The following is a 21,173-nucleotide window of genomic DNA, read 5'->3' on the forward strand; positions in this document are numbered from 1 at the left end:
TTCTCTGCTCCGCTGGACCCTTGCCCTTGTTCTGTCTTCAGGCTGTCACTGGAGGTCTTGTGTATGTTGTTATACTGGTTAGTGAAATGTTAAAAGTATTATCTTAACAACTGAGCAGTCTTGTGTACATTTTGAATGGTTTCTCCTTTTGAAAGTAGTATTCTGGAATGGAGGAATGCCGGCTTCCATTGCTGCTTAGGCATGTAGCACTGTAGTTCCCGTTGGAAGACTTTGTAAGAAGCGACTCCGGATAGCTCAGTGAGTTGTGTTTTTGGGTTACTTGTTTCTGTGGCTTCTTGCCAGGTGGCACGCACAGCAGTGTGTTGGGTGGGCTGGTGCACGGCTGTGGAGTGGTTCACAGCTGTGGAGTGGTGCACAGCTGTGGAGTGGTTCACGGCTGTGGAGTGGTTCACGGCTGTGGAGTGGTGCACGGCTGTGGAGTGGTGCACGGCTGTGGAGTGGTGCACGGCTGTGGAGTGGTGCACGGCTGTGGAGTGGTGCACGGCTGTGGAGTGGTGCACGGCTGTGGAGTGGTGCACGGCTGTGGAGTGGTTCACGGCTGTGGAGTGGTTCACGGCTGTGGAGTGGTGCACGGCTGTGGAGTGGTGCACGGCTGTGGAGTGGTGCACGGCTGTGGAGTGGTGCACGGCTGTGGAGTGGTGCACGGCTGTGGAGTGGTGCACGGCTGTGGAGTGGTGCACGGCTGTGGAGTGGTTCACGGCTGTGGAGTGGTGCACGGCTGTGGAGTGGTGCACGGCTGTGGAGTGGTGCACGGCTGTGGAGTGGTTCACGGCTGTGGAGTGGTGCACGGCTGTGGAGTGGTTCACGGCTGTGGAGTGGTTCACGGCTGTGGAGTGGTGCACGGCTGTGGAGTGGTTCACGGCTGTGGAGTGGTTCACGGCTGTGGAGTGCTAGTTGCATTTTGTGAAGCAGCTGTAGAGTATGTGCTTTGAAGAATTTCTGAACAGAACTCTGGGAAAATGGATGTTTTATATTTTGTTGTACTTGGAGGTGAGGTTTAATTTCTACAGCCAGGATTTCCGAGGACACAGAGGCAGTTGGGCAGACCCGTGTCTTCCTCCTGGAGTCCCTGAGAACCTGCAGCACCAGCTACTGGGTTGGTGACGGCGTCTGGGCCCTGACGAGGGAGGCTGCTCCCTGAGTACCTCGTCATTGCTGTTTTCACGAGTACTGAGTAGGAAGTATTTCAGTCCGTTCTTAGTGTACTTGACGTCTTTGTCTCTGCCCGAGGCAGTCAGTGCTGTTGGGTGCCCTTTCCCAGCCCCCAGCTTGTGCCTGTGAGATTCAGGGTCACGACCAGGGGATCCCTGACTGCCTCTGGGCAGGCTTTGCTGAGGGACAAGGGCAGCCGGGAGTCTGAAAGGTGGGGCTGTGGGCAGGTCGGCCCTACTGTGCAGCCCTGCTGAGGGCAGCAGCCTCAGGAAGTCCTTTGAGACCTGGGGGCCTGTGCAGAGCGCCGTGAGGACCCCTGGGCTGGTGAAGGGGCGAAGCAGTGGAAGAGCTGCCGTGTTCCTCTGCGCAGCCATGGCTCTGGGAGGCGCTGCCTGGGCTGGCACTTGCCTGTGGCACTTCTGCCTCAGTGCCAAGGATTCTGAGGTGTCTGACGTCACCTCTCGTCCTGGAGCTCCGACCCACAGTTTTTTCTCATTAGACTCTCATTCATGATTCATAGGCCATTACTCTTTATGTGGACTCAAGATGCATTCTATGTTGGGAAGCCTGAAGACTCTCACAGGAAATATGCTGCATTTGAAATGTGTGTCTGTGGCCATCACAGTAGTGTGAATTAGTCCTGTTACTGCTGCCAGTGTGAAGCTCTGCCTGTCCTTGTTTCCTGCTGCGGTTTGTTCCACAGTGGAGTCCTTGAGGGGATCAGGGGAGAATGACTTAGCTGACAGAATGTTGCTGATGTCATTAACAGGCCTAAATACTGGTCTTCTGAGTTAGAAATTCTCTTAACACATATGTTTAACGAAATAAGTGATGCATGGGGTGGCTTGGGGACGGGACAGTGATGTCCATGACTGTGAACTGACACATTAGCAATACAAGAGGTGTTGGGGATGAGCCCAGGACCTCCTAGTGAGTCAGCTCCAACCTTCCCAGTGTAGGCAGAGTGGAACCAGTAAGACCCTGGGGTAAGGCAGAGAAGTGTCAGAACCACGGTGCAGACTTTTCTGTCTTTTTAGCATTGAACTGTAAGACCCCCTACTCACTCCTAGGTGCATCTGGTAGATTGCCAAGGTGGAAGAGTTGGAGGGTGAGGTGGTGGCAGCTGTCCTAGTGATGGAAAGTCGTGTGAGGCTCAAGTGAACTGTCCGCATTCTGACCCTGATCGCTGGCACTGGTGGGTGTGCAGGCACAAGTGAGCCCCGTGTTTATTTCCAGTCACCATTAGGACACTGCATGCTGGGGCAGCCACCCGACCGATGAAATCCGTTTGTTTCTTCATTTGCTCCTGCATTCGTTTAACTTACCTGCCTGGCGGCTGCCGCCACCACTTCTTTCTTTTTTCCCCCAAATGTTTATTTATTTATTTATTTGAAAGTCAGATATACAGAGAGGAGGAGAGACAGAGAGGAAGATCCTCCATCCGATGATTCACTCCCCAAGTGGCTGCAATGGTTGGAGCTGCGCTGATCCAAAGCCAGGAGCCAGGGGTTTCCTCTGGGTCTCCCATGCAGGTGCAGGGTCCCAAGACTTTGGGCTGTCCTAACTGCTTTCCCAGGCCACAAGCAGGGAGCTGGATGGGAAGTGGAGCTTCCTAGACACGAACCAGCACCCATATGCGATCCTGGTGCGTGCCAGGCAAGGACTTTAGCCACTAGGCCACTGTCTGGCTTGTTGTTTACTTGTTTGCATCAGGAGCTGGGGAGCCATAGATGCTGAGATTGAGTTTTTGTCCCTAAGGGCCACACGGTCCAGTGGGATAGAGACTTCTAGCAGCAGAGGTAAGGCTCATGGAGCTGTAGGACTGTGTTCTGCTGAGAATAGGGGTCGGGAGGCCTCCCAGTTTGCCAATGAGTTTTGGGGAAAAAGCTTACCAGGCAGAGGAGAGACGTTGAGGCAGAAGTGGGCCAGGCTGGGGAGCTTGGTGTGCCTGTGGCCTCTGTGTATCAGGTCCAAGCCAGTGCCCTCTTGAGAATTCTGGCTCGGTGCTGTCGCTACGGTACATCTCACATCAGACATCAGAATCCCTGCCCTCCGACCCAGTCCCTGGTGTCCTCCATCTCTCTCTCCTGTCTCAGCTTCCTTGTGAAGATCCTCCTCTTTCCCCGTCTCCTAACCACATCCCTGTCTCCAGTGTTGACCCCCTGGACTGTGCTGTCCACTGTGGCTGCCACTAACCATGCACGTGGCTCTCTATGTGAAAACGAGTGGAGATCCATCACAGTTGCTGCACTTGATATTCATTTGCTGGTGTGACTGTGTTGGACACTGGGGCCATCTCCAGCACTGTCCAGGGAACTTCCCTTCACAGGCTTTTGTCTGACCACACCCTGGAGCATCCCAGCAGGCCCCCAGCCTTAGCATGGCAGTCGGGCCCCTAGCCTGCTGGCCTCTCTGCTTCCTTATTTTATTGTTGTTTTTTTTTTTAAGATTTATGTATTTTATTGGAAAGGCAGATGTGCAGAGAGAGAAGGAGAGACAGATAAAGATCTGTCTGATGGTTCATTCCCAAAAAGTGGCTGCAGTGGCTAGACCTGAGCCGATCCGAAGCCAGGAGCCTAGAGTTTTTTTTTTTTTTTTTTTTTTTACAAGACTCTAGAGGTCTTTTATTTTGTTTTCATTTGTTATGCCATGAATTCATAGGGAATGGGCTCCAGCAGCTCGGGTTCTTTCCCGTTGGTTCTCACGAAGTGAGCTTCCCTGGGTGGAGCGGGCTGGCGCTTCAGCTGCACCCAGGTACCTTTCTCTTTGGCTTCTTTCTTCTTCTGATCATTTTCCTTCACCCGCTTCAGGAAGCTATCCCGGCTCTTGGAGTGTTTGATGTGCTCAATGCGCACATTGATCCTCTTGGCAAGAATCTTGCCCTTGACTTGCTTGTTTACAACTATGCCAACAGCATGCTGCGTAACATTGTAAACTCTTCCAGTTTTGCCATGGTAACATTTATGGGGCATTCCTTTTTGAACAGTACCCATTCCCTTGATGTCTACAATGTCACCTTTCTTGTAAATGCGCATATATGTGGCCAAAGGAACAACTCCATGCTTCCTAAAGGGCCTGGAGAACATGTAGCGGGTGCCTCTCCTCTTTCCCTTTGTGTTCGTCATCTTGGCCAATTACTGGAAGATGGCGGCTCCGGCCGAAAGGAAGCGAGCCTAGAGTTTCTTCCACATCTCCTACATGGGGTGGGGGGTGCGGGGTCCCAAGGCTTTGGGCTACCCTCGACTGCTTTCCCAGACCACAAACAGGAAGCTGGAAGGGAAGTGGAGCAACTGGTGCACAAACTGGCACCCATATGGGATTCTGGCACATGCAAGGCGAGGACCTCAGCTGTTAGACCACTGTGCAGGGCCCGGTTCTCTGTTCCCTTTTATTCAGTGGCTCCCTTTCCTGTGTCCCTGCTGTCACAGTCTTGGTTCCGTTGTTTCTTTTTAGCTGTGCGCCTGCTCTTCACACTCTCCACAACGCTCCTTTTAGTTTAAAGAGACTTGTGAGAGTACACAGGAAAGCACTCCCCTCTGTAGTTCACTCCCCAGATGCTCAGTGGCAAGGGCTGAGCCAGGCCAAAGCTGGGGTGCAGAGCTCCCTCCAGGCCTCCATGTGCCTCCAGGGGTTCCATGCCTGAGTGTCTGTGACCTCACTGAATGGGAACCAGAACCACCGGGGTTTGAATCAGCTTTCTGATGCAGCATGCTGGGGCCCCTCGCAGCAGCTTAACTGACTGTGCCACAGTACCCACCCTTCCCCCATTCTTCATGTTCTTTCTTTTTTTTTTTTAAGATTTATTTTTATTGCAAAGTCAGATACACAGGAGAGGATAAGAGAGGAAGATCTTCCGTCCGATGATTCACTCCCCAAGTGACCGCAACGGCCAGTACTGAGCCGATCCGAAGCCAGGAGCCAGGAACTTCCTCCAGGTCTCCCATGTGGGTGCAGGAACCCAAGCTTTGGGCTGTCCTCAACTGCCTTCCCAGGCCACAAGCAGGGAGCTGGATGGGAAGTAGAGCTACCAGGATTAGAACCAGTGCCCATATGGGATTCTGGTGTGTTCAAGGCAAGGACTTTAGCCACTAGGCAACCGCGGCGGGCCCGTTACTTCTTTCTTGAACTTTGCTGGTTGTTGTAGCCTTGACTTTAGGCTTATATAAAGCTGTCCTCTCAGGTAAGCCCTGTCACACTCTTGCGCCTGACTTCATGCTTCTCCCCAGCCTTGAACACTGCCTGCCCTACCTTACTGCTGCGGCTGTAAGTCGCCTGACCCCGCTAGAATGTCTCCAAGGGACCCCATGCATAGTGCAGTGCCTGGCACACCCACCTGGAGCCTTTGAGGACTTTGTTATATGAAAACATTCCTGTTCGTTTCTGGACTTCTTTATTTTTTTTAGCCATTCACTCTTGAATGTGTATTTTTATAATAAACTCAAATGTCCAGTGTTTTACACATTCATGCTGTGGTAGCTTTGAATGCTGCTTTTAGCCATCCTTGCATTGGCTGCCCATTGGACCGTTGGCTTCAGGTCTCTGGAGCCTGCACCTGCAGTCTCTCCCTCCTGCCCCCACACTGCAGCCCCCTCAGTTGGTCCAGTCAGGTGTAACTTTGTCTCATCTTCCCTATTGTTCAGAGAGTTCTGGACTGTGGAGCCAGGGGCTGGTGTTGCAGGTGGCAGCTTTACTTGCTATGCCACAGTGCTGGCCCCAAAATATTGTTTTAAAGTTTGAAACCCTAAGTCCGATGCAATGGCCCAATGGCTAAATAAATCCTCACCTTGCAACCGTCAGGATCCACATGGGTGCCAGTTTGTATCCTGATTGTTCCACTTTCCCATCTAGTTCCCTGCTTGTGACCTGGAAAAGCCCAGAGCCTGGATGGCCCAGAGCCTTGCCAGCCTGCACCTACATGGGAGACCCAGAGGAAACTCTTGATTTCCGATGGTCTCTGCTCCAGCCATTGCAGCCATTTGGGGAGTGAACCAGCAGGTAGAAAATCTTTCTGTTTCTCCTCCATAATTCTGATCTGCCTTTCCAATAAAAAGAAATCTTAAAAAAATTTTTGAAAACTTTATTTGGGTTGGGGTTGGGGTGGGGCCGGTGGTGCAGAGAGAGCAAGCCAGAGCTCCCGTTTGGTAGCTCTTTCCGAGCAGCTGGGACCAGACCTGTTAGACTGAATGCTGGTTGCTATTAAAAGTATTTAAATTGGAGACACAGGCTGTTTCTTAAGCCAGCCACAGGGACAGATGGCTTATTAAGGTAGGCTGTGTGTGTGTGTGTGTGTGTGTGTGTGTGTGTGTGTGTGTTTGAGAAACAGTGTGTAGGTAGGGGATCTTACAGTAGAAGCTCAGATAGTAACCAAGGTATTTTCTTGAATGAGACTTAGAGTGACTTCCTGTGTTCTGTTCTGGAGTGTTTTTTGGTGCAGCTGAAGAGCCCGCTGCTGACGTGACCTCTGCCCTGTGGGGGTGGGAAGTGACCAGAGAGGCCTGGAGGCCGTGTGCCTCCTATGTGATACACATATGCATTCCTGCTAATGTCCCAGGAGGCAGACCAGCCAGGTGTATCCCGCTGGCACAGATGGAGGGGTGAGGCCTAGCTTCAGGACGCTGCCCATTGGCTGTCCATGGTTCTCCATACTCTCCTTGTGTAAGGGAAACTTGTTGTTTATTTCATGCTTGGTTTTAGCATGTTTGTTTCAGATTATCAAATGGGTGCTTGTTCGTTTTCCCAGCTTGCTGCATGGTTGTTGGTATTTTGTGGAGCTTTCCTGAAATGAATCACGGTGGATTTAGAATGTCATTTCCGGTGTGTCCGGCCAGGTCCACGCTGGCTCCTGGTCCTCTCGCAAGGAGAATGTTCTGGGACCAGCTGGAACATCTGAGTGAAACTCAGAGGAGAGTGCAGAGATGATACAAGATATTTAAAACACAAAGCCTCCTGTGGTTTGAGTGACTTTGTAACTTCAGAGATGCATGTTCAGGGTTCCGCCTGAGAAGAGGTGGAGTTGCTGCCAGGCAGGCACTCCTGGTGCTTCCCCAGTCTGCGCTCTCAGCAGGTGCGGGGGCTGGGGGGACCCTCAGACTGTGCCCTCAGTACCCACGAGAGACCTGGCTGGGCTGGACTGGGCTGGTTTTCATTTCCCTTTCCTGGGACGCCTTTCCCTGTTTCTCCCGCTGGTGTTGGCCCTGGATGCCCTTTCTGGACTTGCTGTGTATCCCCCACAGCCTTTTTAAAGAATTTTCTGCTGCTTCTGTGTCTGTCGGCCCCTTGAGGGGTAGGGAGGCTGGCCCCGGGTCCTCCTGAGTGCTGCTGGCCCCAGGCCAGGTCACATGCTTGCCTCGTGAGCCACCCTTGATTGAGCTGACACACCTAGACCTCTTCAGTGTCCTGCCTGAGGCGTCCAGCCCATGGAGACCCAGATGCATCGTTCCCAGAGGGAGCTTTCTCTCTCTCAGATTTTCTGCTCAGGAACTCTGAACCTTCAAGCCAGCTTCAGCCCCTCTAGCCGGTTCTACATAGACTTCCGGATGGGGAAACAGCTCAAGACTGTGGGCTCTGCCCCCCAGGAAAGGAGGCTGCTGTGGACAGAGGGCCACAGAGGCCCTTTGTGTGACAGGAAGTCCTGCTTCTAGAAGGGGTTGCCTCCCGGTTGAAAGAATGGCTGAAAGAAGCCGGGGTGCTTGACCTGAGGCTGCTCTGACTCATGAGTGTGGTTAATAATGTCCTTTGTATGGTCTTGGGAACCTGCTAGGCGGACCTCAGGGGCTACCCCACAGTGCATCCCTGGCCTGGCCTGGGTGAATGCCCGCATTTTCTGCCCTGAACAAAGGGTAACCTCCTGACCCATCTATGTTTTACCCTTTGGCTTTGCCAGAACAATCTTTCTGTCTCGTGTGGGAGGATGTGACTTTGCCGTCTTAGGGTTTAAGTACATCTCTTGAGTTAGGAAACTTGCAGTTTGAAGAAGAGGTGTCCCACTCTGCCAGAACTTCTGAGAGAAGGCGTTTCCAGGAAGTCTTGACTCTCCTTAACAGTCTCTCTGGCTGTGTTCTCCAGGCGTGACCGGAGGGCGGTGGGCGTCGGAGGATGACGATGCTCCCATGGCCAGTCCCCCTCCCCCTGAGGCGACTTGATGTGCCCACTGTACTCTGGATGCTACGAGAGCCGCAGGACCAAGTGTGTGATGCCCACAGCCAGGCGATGTTGGAGTAACCGTGCACTTGGGCCCTCGCCAGGCTGCCTCGCCTGCGGTGCGGCCGAGTGTGCGTGGGAGCACATGAATGAGTACTTGTTCTTCCGAGCTGGAGAACCAGTCTCTGCAGGAAAGGGTCACCTCGGCTGCGAGTGTGGGGCAGAAGAGGCCGTATCTGTGACGAGTGTTAAAATGGAGCTAATCGGCACTAGATTGAGCCACCCTGGACCAGAGCTCATAGACCTTCCCATGTTTACAACAGGATAAAACCCCAGCCACAGGGGCCCTTCCCATCTCGCCCAGGGTCCACATTGTGAAGTGTCAGAGCATGGGAGTGCATCTGCCTCACTGTCCATTCAGGGACAAGTTTCCCTGTTCCCAGCCTTTGTCTCGCAGGTGCCCACATAACAAGGAGCCCCACAACCAAAACAGTGTGTGAAGCCGTTGCCAGCGGTGGGAGCAGTCCTCAGGATGCCTTCACACATGCAGCACACACACCCCCATCCCCTCCTCCTCAGAGGGAACAGCCTGTATGGAGAGGTGGAGGGTGCAGCACTGGCTGCAGGGCGGTGGGTGACATGGACTCCTCTGACCTGGCAAGGGTGCAGAGATTGTGGGTAGAAGCACAGTCTGATCTTGCAAGAGGACACTGACCACTGTGGTAGAGTCCTAGAGATCACAGGGAAGAGGAGGCCGAGTGGTGGGGGGTCAGAGGGCCAGTGACTTCCACTGAGTTTGATGTGGCCTTGACAGAGCTGGGAGACGGCATGTCCTGGGTTCAGGAAATAAGAACTGGGGTCCTTGGCATGCACAATAACCTAGGTCCTCACCTTGTATCTGCTGGGATCTCGGGAGTTGGACATCACAGAGCAGATAGTGTCAGTATAGGGGCCAGGGGAAGATGGTAGCACTGTTAACTAGAATGGCAGAGAGAGGGCCTGATGCAGTGGCCTAGCGGCTAAACTCCATGCCTTGCACGTGCCAGGATCCTGTATGGGCACGGATCTAATCCTGGCAGCCCCATTTCCCATCCAGCTCCCTGCTTGTGGCCTGGGAAAGCAGTCAAGGACAACCCATAGGTCTGGGACCCTGCATACATGTAGGAGATGTAGAAGCTCTAGGCTCCTGGCTTTGGATTGACTCAGCTCCAGCTGTTGCAGCCGCTTGGGGATTGAACCATTGGATGGAAGATCTTCCTCTGTCTCTCCTCCTCTCTGTATAACTGACTTTCCAATAAAAATAAAGTAAGTTTAAAAAAAAAATGGCAGAGAGAGAGCCTTATGTTAGGAGGGTCTGCCTGCTATAAAATGCCTCTGAATTACTGCTAAAACATTTCTGGTAAAATTCCCCAGTATAAATACTAGTTCAAAGGAAAAAATTTGCTCCTTGTAATTACAGGAGACTGCATGGTTTATTGAAAGTCAGCTCTGGTGGTGGCTTGTGTCCCAGCAGGGTGAGCCACCACTTGTTTTTTTTTTTTTTTTTTAAGATTTTATTTTTATTACAAAGTCAGATATACAGAGGAGGAGAGACAGAGAGGAAGATCTTCCATCCGATGATTCACTCCCTAAGTGAGACGCAACGGCCAGTGCACGCCGATCCGATGCTGGGAACCAGGAACCTCTTCCGGGTCTCCCACGCGGGTGCAGGGTCCCAAAGCTTTGGGCCGTCCTCGACTGCTTTCCCAGGCCACCAGCAGGGAGCTGGATGGGAAGTGGAGCAGCCGGGATCAGAACTGGCGCCCATATGGGATCCCGGGGCTTTCAAGGCAAGGACTTTAGCGGCTAGGCTATGCCGCCGGGCCCAGTGAGCCACCACTTGTGAGGGTAGCGTCTCATATGGGAGCATGGTTTGCGTCTAGGTGGTTCTGCTTCTGATCCAGCTTCCTGCTATTGCGCCTGAGAAAATAGCAGAAGATGGCCCAAGTAGGTGGGCCTCTGTCACCACCTGGGAGATCTGGGTGGAGCTTTGGGCTGACTCAGACCTGGCCATGTAGGGAGTGAACCAACATACATAAAAGTGTCTAGATATTCTTGGTGATGAGACATTAATTATATGGGCCCACCATTCTGCAGGACATCTGACACCCATAAAGAAAGATGTCAGTCAGGGCGCTCTTAGGGCCCACCTGGTTCTGTCTCCCCCTGCTCCCTCCCCTCCCATGTCACTTACAGGTGGCCTGCCAGCCTCTGAGCTGCAGGAGGAGTGTGTGTGTGTAAGTCTTCTTTAGAACTTTCCTTATTTTTAAAATTTTGCTTGAAAAGGTTACAGAAGGAAAGGAAAGACAGGGAGAGAGAGACCTTCCATCCTCTGGATCATTCCCCAAGTGGTTGCAACAATCAGAGCTGGACTGGTCTGAAGCTGGGAGCCGAGAGCTTCTTTTCCGTTTCCTACATGGGTACAAAGACCCAAGGCCTTGGACCACCCTCCGCGGCTTTGCGAGGCCATTAGCAGGGAGCTGGATAAGGAGTGGAGCAGCTGGGATTGGAACCAGTGCCCATATGGGATGCTGGTGCTGCAGGTAGATGGTTAATATGATATGTCACTGCGCCAGTCCCTACAGGAGCACCTCTTACTGAGCCATTCCCCTGCAGTGTTTCAGTAGTCACAATGACGTGGGTTTTGCTCAGGATGCCATGAGTTTGCTCAGGATGTTACTCTAAGACGTGTCCTAAAATGCAAACACTGAAGCTGCTTCCCAGAATGGAACAAGGATTTCTCTTCTCTCTCCCTGCCTTCCAGCCCTTGTCCTTCACTGACTTGGTTATTCATTGGCTCAGACGTTTAGTCACTTGGTAAATATTTGAGCATCTACCTCACGCTGAGCGGTGAGGGTGCAAAGATGAAAATAACCCAGGCGAGGAGTTTGTAGAGTGGATGTCTGCTGAGCCCTGCTAGCTTCATTGCAGCCAGTTCCCAGTGTGGTGACGTCCAGTCGGTCAGCCCATTGTTGTTTTCTTAGCTTTTGAGCATTTGGTCTCCAGTTTTTGCCGTTATAAATATTACTGTCATGAACATTTTGTTCAAGCTATTTTTACTGTGAGTTTATTTGCTTGGTGCAAATTCTCCAGAGTGGGACTCTGGGGCCAGAGGTTGGTGTCTCTTCTCTGCCCTATTTTGTGTTTCCAGATTTTTCCATGAAGCATATCAGCAATGTTGGGGTCTGTTCCTTTTTCCCTGTGGCCCTGCCAAAATTGGCATCGTCATGTTACTGTTTCATATTTTTACATGTTGTTTCCATTTGTAAAGCAAGGTGTGGCTCTCCCCCTGTGTGGTAGAGTGTCCTGTTATGTTTGGCTAGGTCCTACTGGACATACTGGAGGTCCATTCACGCAGTGGTTCAGAGGCCAGGTAGGTTCAGGGTGCCAGGCCTCCCTTAGTGGTTTCTCCTAGGGGGGAAGCAGTGGAAGGGCTGGGTGTGCCAGGAGGCCCTTCGTGGTAGGGGACCTGCTGTGAATGGCCCTGCGCTGTCCTGGCTCGCCCTCTCCTGTTGGTTCCGCCCCTCTCACCTCTTCTCTGTGTGGTTGAACCTGGATCCTCAGTCTTCATGTGTCCCTTAATGCAGTTTGGGAGGTAAGATTTTCATCGGTTGTGTCTTTCCTTTCTACTTTGTGTGATATTGTGCAAAGTCTTAAATAATTACATGAGTTTTGAGCACCTCCATGCTTTTATCTAATGCCTCTTGCTTCTTTTATCAGATTTATCTTGTTCGCACAGCCAGAGCGCCAGCTGTTTGGAGTTGCGTACAGTCGATTTCACTTGGCTCATTAGGGCACTCTCAGGTCATCCAAGTAGAGAGGGTAAATAAAATGGTGGGCTGGAGACATGATCTGTGCATCCCCAGTGAGTATATGCCAGATGTCTTTGTGGATATATGTGAGGGCTGTGGTTGGGCAGATAGCACAGTGACCGAGACCTGTCTGGCTGAGGCTGGTTTGAGGAGCCTGCACAGAAGCTGTGATTGTACCTCACCTTCCTCTTTCTAGTGTAGGACACCCCAGGCCCCCTCATTAGCATGTTCAATTTCTGCCCCAACTAAACATGAAAGATAGGTAACATCCTTGAGAAACTTGGCACCTTCCACCACATAACCCTTCTGGGAACTTGCATATATGTATAAAATCTCTAGAAGCAACGCCTAAAACCAGTAACTCCTGGCCGTTGAGAGCACCTGGCCTTAGGCTCTGGCCGGGTCCCCGCTCTGCAGCTCTGAGCTGAGGGGCTGTGGCGACCCATGAGCTGGCCCTGGACACGGACCCTGAAGTGCTCTTCTCTCCTGGCATTGCGTGGAGCACAGAAATCCGTGTGGGGGAAAGTGGCTCAGTTACGGTGTTGTTAAGGAGCTTGGGTTTTGGTTCCGTTTGGTTTTCATTTTCAGTCTTTAAATGGCTGAGTGTGTCATAACAGTACCAGGTGGCAGTGTTAAGTGGTCACAGACCATCTGCTCGTGTCTCACAACCTTCAGGGCAAACTGCAGGTTGGGAACTCGTTGATGTGTCTCGTACGAGACAGACTGTTCCTTCAGCGGTTTATCAGCAGCCTGGTCTTTATAGACCATACATTTTTTTAAAGGTGTATTTGTTTTTATTGGAAAGACAGATTTACAGAGAAGGAGAGACAGACACATCTTCCAACTGCTGGTTCACTCCCAAGTGGCCACAATGACCAGAGCTGAGCCAATAAGGAGCCAGGAGCTTTTTCCGGGTCTCCCACGTGGGTACAGGGTCTCAAGGCCTTGGGCCATCCTTCCGCTGTTCTCCCAGGTCACAGGCAGGGAGCTGGATGGAAGTGAGGCAGCCGAGATATGAACCGGCACCCACATGGGATGCTGGTGCTTGTAGGTAGAGGCCTAGGCTGAGCCATGGCGCTAGCCCCTCCGTCTCCAGGCCCTGGAACATAATAGGTCCTGCTCAAGCTAAGCTAATTAATGACAAAGTGATTGACCAGAGGGACTGACCGGGCGGGGTTGGGCTCTTGAGAGCCAGGCGGGGCAGGGCACGTGTCTTTGCAGGAGACTGAGGCAGCTGGTGAGGTGGCCTTTCACAGTCGCAGCTGCACTAGCCTACCAAGGGTTGTTACGTGTGTCTTTGCCCTGAAAGCATTGCCCTATGGGCCTGGGTCCCCCTCCTCCAGCACAGGCCTCGGGGATGGGCTCCCGTGAGTGAGGGTGTGTGTTAAGGCGTCCATGAGACCTGCTCTGAGTGGGTCACCTCTAACAGTTCTCCTTCAAGTCTTCATGCTCTTTCTGTGTGTTTTCTTGCCCCCTGCCCAACCTGCCTGCCATTGTTTGCATTCTCACACTAACACCAGGTTTGAAAATTTGTCAGTTTTGTTCTTTTAAAAAGTAGGGTTTTTTTGTTTTAAACCTGTGGCACATGAGCTCATTATTTAGGTTGGGGAAATCTTCAGTCTGAACCCCACATTCCCAGGGCCCTTGCTGGCCGGAGGTCACAACAGATATTGCTGTAAAAATCCATCCCAGGCTGGAGTTGTCAGCTGACATGTTTCCGCAACGTAGAAAAACGAATTTCGGGGGGCACATCTCACTTCACTCTTACTGCCGGCTCGTCCTGCTACCGTTGCCCGGGTGAGCTGATGGCACAGTTGCTGCTTTCTGGGCCCCAGGAAGTTGTTTGTACCTCAGACCCATCTGGAAATGTTTTGTTTTGTTTAAAAAAAAAAAAAGAAAAGAAAGCTCAGCATGGCAGCCTGGAGGCTAAAGTCCTCACGTTGCATACATCAGGATCCTGTATGGGCCCTGGTGTATGTCCCAGCTGCTCCATTTCCCTCCCATCCAGCTCCCTGCTTGTTGTCTGGGAAAGCAGAGGAGGATGGCCCAAGGCCTTGGGACCCTGTACCTGCGTAGGTGACACAGAGGAAGCTCCTGGCTTCGACTCTGCTCAGCTTCAGCCATGGTGGCCACTTGGGGAGTGGACCAGCAAATGGAAGATCTTTCTCTCTGTCTCTCCATCTCTCTGTAAATCTGCCTTTTCAATGAAGAAAATAAATCCTTAGAAAAAAAGGAAAAACACTGTTGGGAATAAGGGTTTCTGCATCAGTCTACGTCTAGTATATATGTATTTTTTTAATGCTGATTTCTCTATATAGGAGAGTCCTTCCAGAAGTTAATAGAAAAACAGAATGAAAAATCAGGGCAGCGTTTCTCCCGGGCAATGCTCATGCTGCAGGTGGCCCTGGGGGAGCACACACCTGCTCGCCTGCTGCACCTGCCATGCCACAGGGCAGCTTGTTCTGTTACTGGCATCCTTGGCTCTAAGGGAGGAGGCCAGGCCTTGGAGCAGTGCTGTGCATGTCGCGGGGCCACGTGCCTCAGGAGCTGGCCTCCTTCAGACCATTGAAAGAATGAAATGAGCCACTGCACCTGCTCTGGAGCCCCTGGGACCGTCCTTGTTCGAGGTTATTTGTTTTGAAAGGCCGAGTGAGAGACAGCAATCTTCCATTTGCTGGGCCAGGCTAGAGCCGTGAGCCATATCTCCTGCCTTCGTGGCAGAGGCCCAAGCAGCTGGCCACCTTCGCTTGTCTTCCTAGGCAGGTCAGCAGAGAGCTGGGTTGGAAGTAGAGCAACTGGGATTTGAACCAGTGCTCTGGTAAGAGAATTCAGCATTACAGGGACAGCTTAACGTGCTGTCCTAACTGAACCACACTGAGTCTCCTTCAGGTCTGGGGAGCACCCTGCTGCCCCTGCGCACGCCTCTGCTTCCCTTAGGGCACGAGTGGAGATGGCGATTCCTAACACGGCCCCAAACTGGCCTCAGGCGGCCACTGGTATCGTCTTTTTTTTTTTTTTTTAAAGATTTATTTATTTTTATTGGAAAGGCAGATATACAGAGAGGAGGAGAGACAGTGTTGTGCCGGATTTTGAAATCCCCAGAAAATCATCAAGTCTGAAGTCGGTGCTAAGGCATAAAGGTGGTTTATTCAGGTTAGCCTAGGTCTCCCAGCCACCTCCCCCAGCAGGGCTGGACGGGAGAGGGGCAGCTGCAGCCGACTGGTGCAGGATCCGCAGGCAGGACGGAAAAGAAGTGTGAGCCAGAGCCAGAGAGCGAGAGCCCCCCCACCACCAGTTCTTATACATGTCAGGCCATTAATTATACAGTCATGATTTAGCAGGCTTCTATTGGTGGGTTTGAAGCAAGCAACTTTCAAAAAGTACAAATTGATGAGCTGTAGGGCGGTGGATCTTATCAAACACCAGGTACCTCCTTTCTGGGGAGTGGTGTGGCTACGTGACCTGCCAGGTGTCACAGTGTCAGGTAGACTAACAGGTCTGGAGTTCACATAGCCCCCAGCCAAGCCATTAAGGCAGAATCACAAAAGCAGAAAACATCTAAGTTCTTCAACAGAGAGGAAGATCTTCTGTCCGATGATTCAATCCCCAAGTGGCTGCAACGGCCAGCGCTGAACTGATCCAAAGCCAGGAGCCAGGAACTCTTCCCAGTCTCCCACGCCAGTGCAGGATCCTAAAACTTCGGGCTGTCCTCGACTGTTTTCCCAGGCCACAAGCAGGGAGCTGGATGGTAAGCGCAGGAGCTGCCGGGATTAGAACTGGCATCCATATGGGATCCCGGCACGTTCAGGTTGAAGACCTTAACCGCTGTCACGCCAGGCCCCACTAGTGTCATCTTAAAGGCATTTTAAATCCTGCTTGAGGGGCCCGGCGGCGTGGCCTAGCCGCTAAAGTCCTCGCCTTGAACGCCCCGGGATCCCATATGGGCGCCGGTTCTAATCCCGGCAGCTCCACTTCCCATCCAGCTCCCTGCTTGTGGCCTGGGAAAGCAGTTGAGGACGGCCCAATGCATTGGGACACTGCACCCACGTGGGAGACCTGGAAGAGGTTCCTGGTTCCCAGCTTCGGATCGGCGCGCACCGGCCCGTTACGGCTCACTTGGGGAGTGAAACATCGGATGGAAGATCTTCCTCTCTGTCTCTCCTCCTCTCTGTATATCCAGCTTTCCAATAATAATAAAATCTTTAAAAAAAAAAAATCCTGCTTGAATGAACCTGGCATTTAGCACTATATGTTTTACCCTCAGCACAAGTGTGCATAAGGGCAGGGAGGAAATGAGCTGGGAAACTGACTGGGCAGGAGTCTTGTTCTGAAGTTCTGGAGTAGAAGACCAAGTTTTCTGGATTTGGGGATCCAGAGATGCTCAAGCTAACCTGGAGAGGAAGCTGCTGAGCGCTGGTCTCCTGATCGTGTGGCGTCCTAAACATGCTGAACTCCACTGCTTCGTGGAGCTGTGCGAGTTCCCTTCTCAGGAGTCAGGAGAGGTGCAGGGTGTGACGGGGAGGCATGTGGCGGCTGGGAGTGCCAGGTGCCCTCGAGTCCTGCCGGTCTGCTGCCTGCACACAGCAAGGCACTGAGCCCTGCTTGTGAGGGCTGGGGTTAGACAGTCCCTCCCGGAAGTTGGGGTGAGCCACTGGAGGGAAAGCAGACATGGAAAGGAGGGCGTTGTCCTGTTAAAGGTGCCTGGGATCACTTCACTGCTGACAGCCTGGTCTCAGCCGCCGTCTTCCCACTGAGAACCACATGGAAGCGGCCGGCTGGTGGCGCCTGCGGTGGGCTGTGCTCCTCCCTGTGCGGGGCTGCGGCTGCTCGGAGCCTGCGCGGCTCCCTGCCTTCCATGTTGCACATGTCACCTTTACAGGGCGACCTCCACTCACTCCGTTTTCTTTTCCTTTCTTTTACTTATTTTTACTTGAAAGTGTGTGTGTGTGTGTGAAAGAGAGAGAGATCGAGAGAGATCTTCCGTCTGCCAGTGGCCACAATGGCCAGAACTGAGCCAGTCTGGAACCTGGAGCCGGACGCGTCCTCTGGCTCTCTCCCACGCAGGTGCAGAGACCCAAGGACCTGAGCCATCTTCTGCTTTCTCAGTTCACTGGCAGGAAGCTGGATGGGACTAGAACTGGCACCCTGAGGGTGTCGGAGCCATGGCAGAGGATTAGCATGCTACACCACCATGCTGGCCCCATGGTCATTCTGTTTTCTTCTCCATCCCTTCCCTTTGGCCCCTTTCTTTGCTTTATTTCTGCATGTAACACCTGCTGTGTGATTTAAAAGTCCCCTGTGGCAAGGGTTTCCACCTGTTCTGTGCCCGTGGGACTCCCCAGCATGCACAGTGTTGCCCAGCTGCATGGACCTTGACTGCATGGATGTTGAAAGCTGGAAAATAAAATGGTGGGCTGAAGAAGTGATCTGTGCATCCCCAATGAGTATATGCCAAGTTATAAAGGCTCTTCTTATTTTCTCTTCATTTAGATTTTCTCATTTTGACACAGTTCATGGTGCTTATGAGGGTACTTCAAGAAGTTCATGGAAAATGAAAGAAAAAGATTTATTTTGGCACAGGAAATTTTTGAAATCTGCATCAGCTTTTCATGCTCCTGTCCGGGCTGTGTGTGCTCCGTCGCCCCCTGCTGGGGAGGAGCCTGACACGCAGCACGCCAGGGTCAGCTCTTCCCACAGTTTTTAGAAGAGCTGTCATGGTTTTCTCTAGGAGTTGCAGTCTACACACCCTCTGACTTAGCTGCTGGTCTCCCACTGCAAGATCAGGGTCTGTGGGAAACCAGTCACCTGCCCTTGGAATGAGGAAGCGCTAGGCCTAAGGAGTCGAGAGCCAAGTCCAAGGTCACTGTGTTCCTCCCATTAGATTTATCCCACAGCAGGGAAGGGGGCCGATGTGTGCTGCTGCCAGCCAGGAGGAAGGCCCCCCCTTGCTCAGAAGTGTGCCAGGGCATGTCAGTGTCAGTGTCCCCACTGTGTGGGGTGTTCTCAGGTGTCCCGGGAGGGGGCAGGTGGAAGTGAGGTGTGTGGGGGCATGTCAGTGTCCCCACTGTGTGGGGTGTTTCAGGTGTCCTGGGAGGGGGCGGAAGTGAAGTGTGCAGCTTGTGAATTCTCAGTTGGCTGCATTTTGTTGCACTCAGGCTCTTGGTGTTGCTGTTTGCCTGGCATCTGGTTCCTGGGCAGCCGGGTTTCCCCAGGGCCAGTGTGCCCCAAGCTCCTGCCATGGAGTGTGACCTCAGGTTGGCTCACCCAGGAAACACTTCTCCTCTTCAGAGTGGAGGGTGTGTGTGTGTCTGCATCTGCCTGCTGCTACTGAGATTCTGGTAACAACCAAACTGAAGTCTGAGTGGTTATAGAACTTGATAGTTTGTATTATGAGAGGTTGAAAACTCAGACCCCCAGAGTCAGCTTTCACGGGTCCCCTAAGTGGGGTTTCTGCACTACACCTGCCCTTTGCTGGTAGGTTTCTCTGGGGCTCTGAATCCAGACAAGATTGGGAGCACGTGAAATAGCCACAGCAGGTCTCTGGACATGGGAAGAGTGGCAGCTTGTACAGAACGGTACTGTTGTACTGGAGAAGGAGAACAGCCCTCCGTGCATGACGTCAGAAGAGAGGGCAGTGGGAGGAGGCAGGTCCTGAAGCAGTGAGGTGTCCCGAGAAATGCTTGTGGCCCCCTCCTGCTTCAGCGGCTGTCCTGCGCAGCTGCCAGGTGAGGCCCTGGGGAAGCGCCTGACTTGAGCACAGTCCCCCAAGGCCAACACCTGCTTGAGGAAACGGGCAGGCAGGAACTCTGACAGGACAGTGGGGCAGAGGGTCCCTGGGGTGGTGGGAGGCTGGTCAGTGGAGGTGGCACAGGAGCTGGTCTTGGCGAGTTGGTAGAAGCTGGCCAGGGCAGTCCCAGGCAGTAGTATGCGGCTGTCATGTTGGAAGGTGTTGTCGGAGCATGGTGGCTGAAGTCGGGTCTAAGGGAGGGGGCATGCAGGAGAGCCAGGACAGGGCCCAGATGGCAGTGTGCCCGCAGCTGAGAGGGCTCGTGCCTGGGTTCTGCCTTTGAAGCAGAGCATTGCACTTGGCACTCAGCTTGGTCAGGTTTGCACAGTGTGGCTGGCAGCTGGCTCACTGCTGTCCGCGTGCACGTGGTCCACAGTGTTTCCACAGCTTTTTCCACCAAAGTCAATGTCTCTTTTACTTCCATTCCCATCAGCCTTCTGAAGTGTGCTGTTACAAGGCCTTTTGTGAACTAGCTGGTAAAGTTAGAGGAAAACCTCCAAGCTGCTTTTCACTCGCTATGTCTCACGTTTCCCCAGCGGGAAAGAACCCGGAGGACGGGCGCATTAGGGAACTGGCCGGTCCAGAAAGGACCTGAGAACAGTGTGAGTCATTGTCGTTTGTGTGCTGAAATGTTAGTATCTTCTTTATTTTTAAATATTTCTGTGCAACTGGACTTGCCTCTGTGGTTTCCGTTACCATGGCACCACAACATTGCCTCCAGTCTGCCTGTTTGTACGCGGATGCCTTGGGCTTTGACTGCCGGTCCGTAGCCTCACAGCAGCGCCTCTCCTTCACAGTCACCGTTCCCTCCCAACGGGGAAGGCGGGCACAGGACTCTGTGTGTGTGTGTGTGTGTGTGTGTGTGTGTGTGTGTGTGTAAGCTCGGGGTGAGCCTGGGTGGCCTGCGTGGAGCCCCTTGTCCTCTGGCCCCTAGGATGGATGGGCTGCAGCGTTTGCTCGCAGGTGTATTGTCCGTCTACATTTTGATCCTGACACCTAACACCTGGGGTGCTTGCTTCTCTTCCAGCCGCGGTGTAGGCTGCTCTTGTGCCTACATGCGCTGGAGTTGGGGACTCGGAGTGCTCTCCCTCGGCTAGGTGTCTTGAGAATCGCATGTCCTTCCAGCTGGCCAGCTCTCTCTGCCAGACCCCCAGGGTTACTGGGGATGCAGTGGCCCCCAGGTCCTGAGGTCCTCAGGCTCTGCATGGCAGATTCAGCTCACCAAGGAGCCTCAGCGTTGGCGGAAGTGAATTGCTTCTGCCCTGAATGTGTGTGCCTTTTGACTCTGGTCACTGTTGCCTGAGGCGTTTAGTGTGGTGACTGTGGCAGTCACATCCTGTCAGTGTTCGTAACTCACCTGGAGATGAGGTCAGGTGTGCAGGTGTGCGCTGACATGCAGCTTCAGCTGAGGCCTTGGGACCTGTTCCCTTCAGACGCACAGGGACACAGCACTTCCCTGCGTGTCTTTACTTCTTAAAGGATTGCTGGTGAGTTTGCACAAAGGCAGACCCAGCAGGGTGTGGAACTGTATGGAGACGGACATCGGTAGCCTCCTGCCTGCCCCAAGCACAGCTCGGTGTTCCTGACACAGGCATGCCGTGTCAGGCTGCGCTCACTCTGACCGTGTGCTTGGGCTGAGGGGAGCTGGTCTGCTGCGTGTCCTAGATTCTCCTGTTATTCTAGAGGCCGCCTCAGTGCAAAGAAAGTCGTGATGCTTGAGAATTTAAAGTGCAGCCTAACAGACTTGACCTGTGGTCGCTTTACACACTTGATTCCTCTAATTCAGAGAGTTTGGTTTTAAAGATCTATTTACTGTCAAAAGAATTCCAAGAGATGTATTTTCAAACAACAGAGTTAGAGGGAGACATATGGTGGCGGTCAGGGGAGAGTCTTCCATCCACTGGTTCCCTTCCCAAATGGCCACAGTGGGGCTGGGCGGGCTGAAGCCAGGAGCCAGGCTTTCATCCCGGTCTCATTGCTCCAGGTGCATTAGTGGGGAGCTGGATTTGGAGGTGTGTAAAGAACAAAAAGAAGGTATGGCCTCCTGGTGAGTGAAGCTCTGGGGTGCCTGGAGGCTGCACCAGAAGGCCATCTGTGGAAGGAGTGGCTTTGTGCCTTGTCCCTGCTCTAAATGAATTGGCTTTTTAAAAAAATCACTAAAAACGTGAGGTTTGCTTTCAGCTAAAGAAACATTTGTGGCTAATAACCTGAGTCCTGTCATC

At 52.7% G+C, this 21,173-nt stretch overlaps 2 protein-coding genes across 2 annotated transcripts in view; one reads left to right on the forward strand and one right to left on the reverse strand.

Annotated features, from left to right (window-relative positions):
* Positions 1 to 21,173, forward strand: part of PACSIN2 (protein kinase C and casein kinase substrate in neurons 2) — a 104,494-nt gene that overhangs the window by 44,208 nt on the left and 39,113 nt on the right. The window lies entirely within an intron of this gene.
* Positions 3,786 to 4,344, reverse strand: LOC131482089 (large ribosomal subunit protein eL21). Its single transcript, XM_058673714.1, has one exon. The coding sequence runs from the start codon at positions 4,296 to 4,298 to the stop codon at positions 3,816 to 3,818; it is 483 nt and encodes a 160-aa protein (XP_058529697.1). The 5' UTR covers positions 4,299 to 4,344; the 3' UTR covers positions 3,786 to 3,815.

Source organism: Ochotona princeps, chromosome 15 (assembly GCF_030435755.1).
Source record: "Ochotona princeps isolate mOchPri1 chromosome 15, mOchPri1.hap1, whole genome shotgun sequence".
Classification (NCBI taxonomy): Eukaryota; Metazoa; Chordata; class Mammalia; order Lagomorpha; family Ochotonidae; genus Ochotona; species Ochotona princeps.

Excerpts from the sequence above, each read along its gene's own strand:
- LOC131482089 (XM_058673714.1), bottom strand. The coding sequence starts at position 4,298 with ATGACGAACACAAAGGGAAAGAGGAGAGGCACCCGCTACATGTTCTCC.